Source organism: Paroedura picta, chromosome 3, assembly GCF_049243985.1.
Source record: "Paroedura picta isolate Pp20150507F chromosome 3, Ppicta_v3.0, whole genome shotgun sequence".
Taxonomy (NCBI): Eukaryota; Metazoa; Chordata; class Lepidosauria; order Squamata; family Gekkonidae; genus Paroedura; species Paroedura picta.
In genome coordinates this window covers 16,959,959-16,972,323 of record NC_135371.1, presented here as the reverse complement: position 1 = coordinate 16,972,323, position 12,365 = coordinate 16,959,959, and the positions used below count along the sequence as shown (strand labels likewise).

The window sequence follows — 12,365 nt, the reverse complement described above, 5'->3', positions numbered from 1 at the left end:
GCGAATGGTTCCGGGGGGGAGTCTGGGTGGCCATCCATGAGGAGATAGAGCTGGGTGTCATCAGCGTACTGATGGCAACCCAACCCAAAACTCCGTACCAGCTGGGCCAGAGGGCGCATGAAGATGTTAAATAGTGTGGGGGAGAGAACCGCGCCCTGTGGGACCCCACAAGGGAGTCCATAAGGGCGCGAGAGCTCATCCCCCACTGCAACCCTCTGGGTCCGGTTCTGGAGGAAGGAGCGTATCCAGCGCAAGGCTGTACCCCGTATCCCCGTACCGGCGAGGCGATGGCCCAATATCTCATGGTCCACGGTGTCGAAAGCAGCCGACAGATCCAGAAGGACCAGCACGGCTGACCCGCCTCTATCCAGCTGGCGACGGAGATCATCCAGCAAAGCGACCAACACCGTCTCCACCCCGTGGCCAGGGCGGAAGCCAGACTGATATGGATCGAGTGCCGAAGTTTCATCCAAGAAAGCTAGGAGCTGGTCCGCCGCAGCCCTTTCCACCACCTTGCCCAGGAACGCTAGGTGCGACACCGGGCGGTAGTTGGCAGGGTCCTGCGGGTCCAGCGTTGATTTTTTCAGGAGAGGGCGAACCACTGCCTCCTTCAGCCGCTCGGGGAATTCCCCGGAACTCAGGGAAAGGTTGATAATATCCCTGAGTTGGCCTCCTATCCCCTCTCCGCTCCCCTTGAGAAGCCAAGAGGGACAGGGATCAAGGGGGCAGGTGGTCGCCCTGACCGACCCCAGCAACTTGTCCACTTCGGAAGAAGAGAGCCGTCTGAAGCCTTCAAACCTCGTTGCCAAAGACGGCCAACAGGTCTCCAGTTCATTTACTGTATTAATTGTGACAGGAAGGTCATGGCGAAGCGACAAGACTTTATCCGCAAAAAAGCTCGCTAATGCCTCGCAGCCAAGTGCCAATTGACTAATATTTTGGCGCCCCTGAAGGGCGGTAAGGGATCTAACTACCCTAAATAATTGGGCCGGGCGAGAGCTTGCGGACGCGATTTCCGTGGCGAAGAACTCTCGCTTCGCCACTTTCACCGCCATCTCATACGCCCTCATAAGCGTGCGATAAGATGTTCTTGCAGCTTCGTCGCGAGTCTTCCGCCACACTCGCTCTAGTCGTCTCACCTCCCTCTTCTTTTCCCGGAGCACCCCCGTGTACCAGGGGGCCCGTTTGAGTCGAGGGCAGAGAGGACGCTTAGGGGCAATCTCATCTATATTAGCCATGGTTAGCTACTGAGATTTGATAATATCAGGCTAGCCTGGGCTATCTTAGTCAGGGCTTACCAGTTACATACTGCTAGAAGTCCACAACTTCCCCCTAAGCAGTGAGATATCCACAGTTTCGTTTCCTTCACACAAGGAGAGTGTGATTTATGGCTTGTTCAGCCTTCCATTTATTTACCAACACATCAGCAGAGCACAAGGAAGCAAACAGATTCCTGCAGCAGATAGCAAAACTGCTACGATTTCCAAAGAGAGCAAATGCATTCCCAAAGTACAACGTATAACAGTTCTCAAACCATTCCACCCCCACCCCATCCTGCAGAACTCTGGTCTCAGCCAGCCAGAAAATAAATTGTTCATTTCTATTCAGCCACCTAGCTCTGGCTGAGAAAGCATCAACGGCTCCTTCCTTATCTGTAAACAATTCACAAACAGCAGCCAGAACAATATGGATACATTAAACACGGCCTCAAATCCAAACCATTCCCTAAAGGAAATCGACTTTAACAAACAACGCTTATTGAATATGACTGTTTTATCTCAACACCAAAAGAGCAAACTGGCCAACTTTCTAAATTATTCCTGGAGCCCCTGGGAGCCCCAAAGGAGAAGTCTTAAGACTACCTGAAGCAGTTCAAGGAATCCAAATATCTTCAAATAGCATAAAAAACAAATCAAGCGGTAAGACCTCTTTCAGTGTAATGCAGCAATCAAAAACCCAACTCCCTCACCATCCTTAGAAAACCCCAACCCCAAGAAAGCAACCAATGTACGCCTCTATGACTTTAGGGACAATAAAATCTACCCAAAGTATGGTTTTCTGTATATATGTTTATTTATAATTCCGTATTTTTCACTGATACGCAAAGCAGATTACATCTATAGTATATACATAATAGATTTGCTCACTATGGCACCTGAAAGTTTTCTAGAAAGAAATACCACAATTTGGATGAGCCCCAATAATAATAATAATAATAATAATAATAATAATAATAATAATAATAATAAATATATTATTAATAATATAAATATATATAATACACATTTATATAAAGCCAGGTTGGGTTGCTGTTTTCCCCCTTATTCACTTTTTGCCTCTTTCACGTGCCTTATGCAGAGTCATTACATCTCTGAGATAGTGGGGTTAAAAAGTCAAGGGAGGCTGCTGCTTTTATGGCCTGCTGTGAGCTTCCTGGAAAGGGCTGATGACTGGATTACTTGAGGCTTCGGCCTGATCCAGCAAATGTGGTTCTCATTCTCCTAAAACCCAAAGGTGCCCTTCATCGGAACATCCCAGACAGGTCCCCAACCTCCCTTTTCCAGAATAAACCACACATCAGCTTACTACTCCCAGTGAGCAACCCCATAACTATCCTCTCACCTACTCACCTATTGATCCATATCTCCCCCCCCCTTGCCCCAAGTCCTCCCCTTTGGGCCTTGTACCTACTAATGCTAGCCTCCAGATGGGGACCTGGGGATCCCCCAGAATTACAGCTCTTCTCCACACTACAGAGATTATCTCCCCTGGAGAAAACGGATGCCTTGAAGGGTGGACTCTATAGCATTGGCAATGTTATTATTGTTTTATGGGGTTTTAATGGGGAATTGCGATATTGTTACCCGCCACGAGCCGCAAGGGAGTGGCGGGCTATAAATCTAATAATAATAATAATAATAATAATAATAATAATAATAATAATAATAATAATAATAATAATTGCACCCCACTGAGGTCCCCGTCCTCCCCGTGGCTCCATCCCTCAAATCTCCAGGATTACCCCCAATCTGCTTATGGCAATGCCAGCCCACCACCTCCAACCAGTGGGAGGGGGGGGAGAGAATGACTTGGCAACCCTACCAATAAAACCATCCTGCTCCCACTCCCCAAGGGCTGTCTGGACCCACAATTCCCAAAGCAGGGCTGGCACCAGTGCTTAACTTCTAGATGGGGAGGGAGAGAGTGCCCGGGTTCGAGGCTGCCGGGAAACCGCTCCTTTTCCACTCTACTTTCCCCCTCCGTTCCGGGCGCGTGTGGGGACCCTCTGAGCCTAAGGACGCGCACTCTGCACCTGCCCAGAGGCTCTTCCAAGGGGACTCCCGCGAGGGAGGGCTGAGCTCAACGGAAGGAGCAGCCGCCAGCCTAACCGGTGCAGACCCAACTCAGCCCAGGGGGCTCCCTGTCCTCCCGCCACGGGGAGCGCAGGGACCCCAAGTCCCCCGCCCGCGCCCCCCAGCCCCAGGGCTTCCCGCACGGGCCCGGCCCGCCCTCCTGCTGCTGCTGCTGCTGCTGACCGTGTGCGAATGCAGGCTCTGGCTCGCCTCGATCACGGCTGTCAGCGGCACGGTGTCGTCGAGCAGCACTTTCCCAGCCGGCGGCTTCTCCAGGAAGGCCATGCCGGGCAGGGGCGGCAGGGGCGGCGGCGCCTCTCGGAGAGCCTCAGCCGGCGGCCGCCTCCTCCTCCTCCTCCTCCAGCTTCGCCCGCTGTCAACAGCCCAGCAGCCTCGCCAGGGCAGGCCAAAGCGGCCGCCGCCGCCGCCGCCTCCTCCGGGTCTTAAAGCCCGCTGCGGCGCGCCTCTGCTCCCGCTCTGCCTCAGCGGCGGGCTGGCTGGGCCGGCCTGAGCTTAGCGAGCGGCAGCTGCAGCGTCCGAGGCAGGAGGCGTGTAGGGCCAGCCTTCCTCTTACTCACCAGCCGCACGTTACGACTCCCTCCGCCGCACGTCACGCGGCGCCCGTGCACAGCCCGGGGAAGAGCAGGGGGGCAACGCTGGAGTGCAGGCCCTTGAGGACCCCCAGAGGATCAACTTTGCCAGGCCCTGAGGAAGGGCGCGGGCACACGAAAGCGCATGCAGCTGGGTTTCCCAAGGGGGAGGGAGTTAATGTACCAGGTTTCCTGGGTAGGCACGCTTCTTCGGATACAGTGGATCTCTCTCCCTCACACACACACACACACACACACACACACTGTATGTGATGAGGTTTGTTTGCTCCTTTGCTCAGGAAAGCTTATACCTTGAATAAAATTGCCTTGGTCTTAAAGGTGCCACTGGACTCAGCCTTTGCGTTGCTGCTTCAGATTAACTAGGTCAATATTGTAATTATTGTCCTATAAGGTAAAGGTATCCCCTGTGCAAGCACAGAGCCTTGGGGTGACGCCCTCTAGCGTTTTCATGGCAGACTCAATATGGGGTGGTTTGCCAGTGCCTTCCCCAGTCATTACTGTTTACCCCCCAGCAAGCTGGGTACTCATTTCACCGACCTCGGAAGGATGGAAGGCTGAGTCAGCCTTGAGCCGGCTGCTGGGACTGAACTCCCAGCCTCACTGGGCTGAGCTTCCAAACAACATTTCTCCTGCCTTACCACTCTGCGCCACAAGAGGCTCTTATTGTCCTATATACATAGGGTCATGCTCAGATGCACATTAGAAACATCGGAAGAGGACTTATGGGTCATCTAGCTGAACCATTTGCACAACACAGGAAATTCGCAAGTATCTCCCCACTTCATTCCCCTAGAGACCCCTGCTCTATGCTTAGTCAATTCAGTTGCCCAGATATTCACTATACTTAAACATTATGCCTATTGGGGGAGTTACTGTCCTACATGCCACATGTTGCTACTACATACAGATTAACTGTAGTAGAATTATTTTTTTACACACCAGGTGGATGCTTTGTACATGTAGTAGAATTACATACAGAGTAAATCCTGGCCATAGACTCACTAGTATTACTATGAACCAATCCTATACTCCGGGTATTGCCCTTGTGCCAAATATTGCTACTGCATACAAGAGGCAAGTAGTAGAATTTTCCTACATAAACCCTTATACATTTCACGTACTACTAACTATTCCTTACATGTAGTAAAATCACTATTCTGCATGCAGGGGCAATGGCCTTGTACACTAATTACTGCTACTACGTGCAGTATATTATGCTACACGTAGAGTAATTCATTTCTATGTGCTACATAGTGCAAACTACTATTGCATGTATACAATGTGGAATCGATCTTCTCCAAGCCTTTATACTATGTGTTCATTAATCTACAGTAATGTTGGGGGTGACTATGGTAGTTGAAGGGTATTAAAATATACCGTATCTGTTAAAAATTTCAGGTACACTCCCCATACCATAGACACAAGATCACACTGTACACTACCCTTTCTTAACTTTTTTACAATTGAGAGACCCCTGAAACATTCTTCAGGCTCTGAGAAACCCCAGAAGTAGCATGATTGTGCAGAATATGGTTGGGAAGCATAGCTGTGTACATGCCCACATGGGGCCTGTCCTCTTCCAACCTCCTCCAGGCCCATCTTTGGCCAATAGGGGGGGGGTTGACATATCCATAAATGGAAATATATCCTGATAAATATTTAACAACATTTTAAAATATATCTCTTAAAATTAATTAACCCCTACCCATCCAGGAAACCCTTCCAGGGCTGTCAAGAAACCCCAGGGCTTCACGCAATCCTGGTTGAGAAAGCCTGCCATGTACATGTCAATTAGAGGCCTTGTAAATTAGAGGCCTTGCTTCAGAATCACAGCTGATTCTGGAATGCTATCCCCTGGAGGCAGCCCCACATACATTCAGAAGGCCTGAAGTATGCCCATGCATAAATTAAGCTAGCATCCTGCAAGGATATGCTCTAGCTCTTAGTGGATATCCACCCTGAAACTAGTGCTGTACTGAAACTAGTGCGGGGTTATTTTGGAGCACTCATAGGATGAATAAATACATTCCCTATCTGTCCACTCCGCTTTGGTCTTCACCAAACCCAGCTGAATGCAATCTTTTGGGGAAAGATCGCAATCAAAGTGCTTCTACACACTGGATGGGTGAGAAGGTGCACATGTTTGAAAATCCCATCCACACTGGTGCCATTTTCCTTGCTTCACCCCTGTGTAGAATACCACTAGGGTTTTAAAGAACAGTAATTGCTAGATTTGGCCACCTCATGAGAAGGAAGGACTCCCACTTTGGCCACCTTATGAGAAGGAAGGACTCCCTGGAGAAGAGCCTAATGCTGGGAGCGAATGAGGGCAAAAGAAGAAGGGGACGACAGAGAATGAGGTGGCTGGATGGAGACACTGAAGCAGTAGGTGCAAACTTAAATGGACTCTGGGGAATGGTAGAGGACAGGAAGGCCTGGAGGATCATTGTCCGTGGGGTCGCGATGGGTCGGACACAACTTCGCACCTAACAACAATAACGACAACAATAATAGCAACAATTGCTAGATGGCTATAGCAATGTAATATTCTACTCTTCCATTGCCACTCTCTGCCTGTTTCCTGTTTTTACACATATAAGGAAATAAAGAAGAAGAAAAATCAGGCCCTACCTGGAGGTTGGCATCCCTACAAAAACGAAAACCTCATGCTACACTATAAAAGTGATTAATCATTCTAGAGCAGTGAGTCTTAAACTTTAAAACACTACTCCACCTACCCTCCCCCCCAAACACAATGGCTATCATTGAATGCCCTCCAGGGCATAGGTATAATATACTGGGACATAAAGAGGACTCCAAACAAGATCATTTGATTGATGGGGGTATATGTTATATATGTCAGTGATGATATGATGCACACAGCTCTCTCTGGCCTGCCATCAATCAGACCTCTGTGATGGAAAGCCATCCAGACAATTCCTAAAGGTTATGTCTGAAGCATGTTGGCTGTATGTCGCTGTTTTAAAAGCCTGGAATGTAGGATTTTATTTCCAGTGCTGGGTGGTATAAAACAACTCTTTTATACTCACTGTTAGAAGACTCTGGACGGGGCAGGGGGCAAAAGAGCAGCCAAAGTCCCAAATCCTCCACCCTGCCAGTTTGCCTCCAAAAGGTCTGAAAGACTCTGGAAGAGTTAAAAATTCACTGTACTACAATAACACCACAAATATTCTCATTTTTATCCAAATGTTACCATCATTACTCCTTTGAAATACCCTTTCCCCGTAAGGATTGCTTGATACCTGTCTGGCTTTCTTTTAGGCACCAGACTGAAGCATTCTTCTTTTGTGTCTTAAATGTTTATAAACCTTTTATGGTGGTCTTCTGGTCCAAAGATTGTTTAATCTACCTCATTTTAGGCTGCTGAGTATGTATTTTATGCTACTATTAAGCCCTGGGTGTTTTAATGCCACTGGCCTGTTTTTAATGGTTGTGTTTCACAGCATCATCCCGTTTTTTTATCACTGTCGGTTAATGACTTGTTTTTTACAATTGTCTTTTTATGGTTTTGTTTTTCAATGGCACATCCATTAAAAACAAAACCATAAAAAGACAACCATAAAAACAAAGTCATAAAAACACAGTAATAAAAAACAAGCCAATGCCATGAAACACACACAACCTTGAGCCAATGTCCACTATTGGGGTCACTTAACTGAGAGCCAGACTACACAATTAGTTGTTGTTGGTTTTTTTTTGGGGGGGGGAGTTACTTTCCCTGCAGCTGCTGGTGAATGTCAGGGCCCAATTTGGTTTGCAACTGTGGTGTGGTGGGAGGAGGGTCTCGCCCCCACCCCTCCAGCTTTCCTGAATCAAGAGTGCCCTGGGAATTGAAGAAAATAGTACCTGAAGATGCCATTTCAGCTTAGAAAAACGTAATTGGGGGGGGGGGGGAATCAGGAGCTCTCTCCTCCCCAATCACAGATGCAACCTCCAGATAGTCTTGTCAGGTGGGCCCTGGCAACTGCCAATGGGACTTACCAGAGGTGGAGGGACTTCACTGGCAACCAGCTCTGCACTCAGAAATGACATTAGGAGATTGGCTGAGGATGATGGGACGCTCTGGGATTTGGGCAAAACACTATGGTTTTAACCACAGGTTTGCCAAAATGCCAGAGCGTCCCCAGCATTTCCTTGTGACGTACTGACATCACTTCCAGGCGCACTGGGAGGGACAACAACAGGTCAGGACACTGCCATGCCCCATTTCCCCTCAACACAGTTGAGTCAGTCAGCTGAACAGGGGCCAAGAAGAGCCTTCTGGCAGCAGGGGACCCCTCCACCCCACCCTCAGTGGGGACTTGGTAAGGGTAACCCCCAGCCATTTCTTAAATGATTTTCCCCTCAGGTGCTGCATGGCTGAGGGGGAAATGAATTGGGTATGGGAACGTATTTTGTAGTTTGGTCCTGAGCAGCCCCTGCAGGAGTGCTGCTACCCAGCTTCTGCCTATGCTAAAATTAAGTCGGACCTCCTCTGTTTACTTTCCTTTTAGTGTTTTATTATTGTACATCAATAAAACAAAATGGCACCACATAAGAAACCATCCCCATGCAACTGGGCACCCCTTTTGCCTGTTGTACAGAAAGCTCCCAACTGCCATCCACGAGGATATCAGGAAGGCCAGAAGACACCCTTCCCCCATGCCACCTTTTACATTGTTCTGTTTATTATTCCGAGACCGGAAACCTGTGGGAAACGATAAAAACGCAACAAGATTCCACTACAAAGGCAGGTATGCATAACAACGAATTCCACTATTTAAAATGGCGTTTTTCCATTCCGCAACCAATTTGCTGCATAGATCCTGGTGCGGAATGGACCTAGATTTTCCCCCTTTGACCAATGTAGCTACCACAGTTGCTTTATTAAAGAGGAAAATAGTAAGGGGAGACAGAAGGGAACTTTATTTCCTCCTCTCCCATATTCTTAATAGAAAAAGCTTCACACAGACGCACACTGCTGGCCTCTACTCCCACTGCTGTAAAAGGGTTTTCCTGGAGAAGGCAAAAGCAGGTTTGCAGAGAGAAAATGGCAGGTGGGGGGGGGAGTTAAAGCTTCCCCCCTCCAATATAGAGCATTTTCCTTTACAAAGCAATCCTGGCAGCTACATTTGCAAAACAAAAATGTACATTTAAAATAAACCTAAGCATAGATTCAGATGGGTTGGTCTGAAGCAAGAGGACAAAGTTCAAGTCCAGTGGCACCTTTTAGACTGATATTTAATTCTGGGTATAAGCTTTTGTGCATATTCTTCAAATATTGAACTAGAATTTGCCAACCGTATGTATTGGGGGGGAGGGGTTAGTTGCCAGCAAGAGCTAATTGGTGCTGATCCCTGAAAAAAACCTCCCTGAGCTGAACTTTGCCATCTGTATTAGATTTTGATCCCTGGAAGCCAATTAAGGCTGAAAGGGAAAATAATAGTATGCAAAAGGCAAGGAGTTTGATTAGTAGAGTGGGGAGAAAAACTGCAACTGTCCCTCATCTTGGGGTTTCTTTCCAGATTTCAATCTCAGATAAGTGTTAACTTCTCATGACACTTTGTTATTTTAGACCACTACCTATGCTTAGAGCAGACTCCCTTTTCTGATTTTTGAAACCATTTCCATGTCCTCCGTGGCCTCTTCTTCAGCAACCTCTGAACAACCTCTGCCTTGTGTTACCTACCTGTTAACTAAGGTAATTAGCCATAGCAACTTTTTGTCATGCCCCTGTAAGCAAGAGGTCACTGCAATTCCCTTTCCTCCAGTTTTTAAATTCCATTACGGTGACACAAATACTCCTCGCCATGTGTCTGCTTCCAATGAGATAAGGAAGGCTGGAAACAGAAGTCAATTCACATTATTTCATAACAGATTAAAACAGAAAGGCTAGATTCCAGTCTAGTACCTTAGGTCTTGACCAACTAGATTTCCAGGGTATGAGTTTTCAGGTGTCAAAGCTCCCTTCATTAGAACTTTGACTCTCAAAAGCTTATACGACAAAAACCTTGTTGTTAGATGTGCATCATGCCCCTCTACTGAGGATATAGAGGAAAGAGGATACAGTGCTCCATTTCACTGACAAAAAGTTTAATAACTAGGTGCTGTCAAGTTGCAACTGACTCATAGGAGCCCCATGAAGTTCCACCTCATGGGCATTTCAAGGCAAGATGTGAGCAGAGGTCGTTTGCCATTAACTTCCTCTGCATAGCAAACTTGGTCTTCCTTATGGGTCCCTCATTTGAGGACTGACCATGGCCAATCCTGCTTGGCTTCCAAGCTTGGGCTAATCTAGCTACGTATTCAATCTGCTACCCTTAATTATTTAGAGCATTTTAAATAGGTCTCTATTTGAAACACCTGTCGCTGCTTCCAGACGTTGCTGACAGCTCTATCTCTGCTGCATTCATCTACCCCACCTCTATCTCAGAAGCTGTTTTTGTGATTTTATTGCATTACTTTTATTTTCTGAGTCACCTCGAGCAGGCATCAAGAGAGGTGGCATTACAATAAGCAATTAGGCTCCACAGAGCTCTGTTATTTAACCAGCTTCTGACACTGGTGGACAATGTGGGCAGTTGTGGAATTCCAACATATAATACAACGCTTTCACATGACGGGTAAACAAGAGAATAATCAACTGAATGCTTTACAAAGCTTCATTCTCATGAGCTGCGGAGAGGGAAATACGCTTGTTTCAGCACATGTTCCCTTCTCTCTCATTCATGTACTTTCAGTAAGAGAAATTAAAGAGGCTATTCAGGAACAATGTGCAAGGGGTCTCATGCCACTATTTAGTTATTAAAATAACTGAAGGGTACATGTTGGACTTTCACATGGCTTTATAGTCTGAGGAAGAGTGCTTGCACTTGAAAGCTCACGCCTAAAATAAATCTTCGTTGGTCTTAAAAGGTGCTACTGGACTCTGATTTTATTATGGCTTTGAGTGACATCTTAAGGATCAAAGGATTTAGGAACCAGAGTATTTGCAATTTAACAAAGCTGAACATTAACAGATCACTCTGTTCCGCTCACACAGTTGCCTCAAACCCACATTAGTAGATCAGAGGAAATTTATTAGACATTATTAGTATTAGTTGCCTGGGGAGTGCAGCCATGAAGGAACTAGAAAAGATCCTTATGTGTAACAATGGCAATCAAGGACAAGTTAATTCATGCCACAGAATTCCCCATTACTAGATATGGGTGTGAAAAAATAAAAGCTGACAGCAATTCATCTGAGACTGGGGGGGGGTTGTTTTTTGAGATAGAGGCATAATATTTGCAGCATAGCAGCTGGTGCCTCTCCTCAGCCCTCCCAAATTTCAAAAAGATTGGACTACAGGGTCCAATTCTATGGGCATCCAAAGAAAGTGTCCCTTCTTTCCTGTCCCTTTAAGGAAAGGTCCATTCCTGACCCTTTAAATGTCTTCTGCAAGCAACATGCTTACCCAGAAGGCAGTTAAAGGGACTACAATCCCTTAAAGGTAAAGGTAAAGGTATCCCCTGTGCAAGCACCAAGTCATGTCTGACCCTTGGGGTGACGCCCTCTAGCGTTTTCATGGCAGACTCAATACGGGGTGGTTTGCCAGTGCCTTCCCCAGTCATTACCGCTTACCCCCCAGCAAGCTGGGTACTCATTTTACCGACCTCGGAAGGATGGAAGGCTGAGTCGACCTTGAGCCGGCTGCTGGGATCGAACTCCCAACCTCATGGGCAGACAGTTCCAGACAGCATATCGCTGCCTTACCACTCTGCGCCACAAGAGGCTCATGCAATCCCTTAAATGCCCTTAAATGCCCTCTAATGTTGATTATCCTGCTGCCCCAATAATAGCCATTTCAGATAGCTGAAATTCAGTCTCAACCTATATTCAGCTCAAAGAATAGTAAAAAAATATATCAATTAGCTCATATATACCAAATATATACACCTAGTTGTTACCATAATGGGAGCTGTGTGGCTGGTAGCCCTCTCTTTTGGTGCTGTTATGTACCTATTTTATATGTACGAGTCTGCAGAGATTGCTAGGACACACATAGGGTTTTCAATTATTTACTTCTCCCCCACTGTCCTGTCCCTCTGATAGAGACTTAATCAGGTGTCTGCTTCCAATGTCATGGAAAGCTTCAACTGCCCATTTCTACACACTAAGCCCATCTGTTAAAGGGGCAGGACACATCCAAATCTGTGGCAACTCTAAACACACATTTCCTTGACAAGCATTGCCTGTGTAGATGAACAAGGGGAAGGCGTAAATTCATCCTTCCTAAATAGCGCTGTCCATAAAATAGATCCTCCCCATATTTACATGTACTTTAAGGACTACTTGAGTACCACAATTTTGTGTAAGCAGAGAAATACTGATTGTTAGATTAAAGTGCAGCATAGGCCTGGA

The 12,365-nt window shown here is 46.9% G+C and overlaps 1 protein-coding gene across 10 annotated transcripts in view; it reads right to left on the bottom strand.

Moving 5' to 3' along the window:
* Positions 1-7,033, bottom strand: part of PXK (PX domain containing serine/threonine kinase like) — a 65,143-nt gene extending 58,110 nt beyond the window's left edge. For 7 of the 10 annotated variants that reach the window (XM_077324952.1, XM_077324953.1, XM_077324954.1 and 4 more), the window contains exon 1: positions 3,537-3,875. In XM_077324952.1, coding sequence (XP_077181067.1) covers positions 3,537-3,638 — 102 coding nt within the window. In that variant the 5' untranslated portion in view covers positions 3,639-3,875. Of the gene's footprint in view, positions 1-3,536; positions 3,876-3,931; positions 3,951-7,014 lie in introns of those variants that run through there. The other 3 variants (XM_077324957.1, XM_077324958.1, XM_077324951.1) reach the window with 3 other exon arrangements.
* Positions 7,034-12,365: the final 5,332 nt, after the last annotated feature.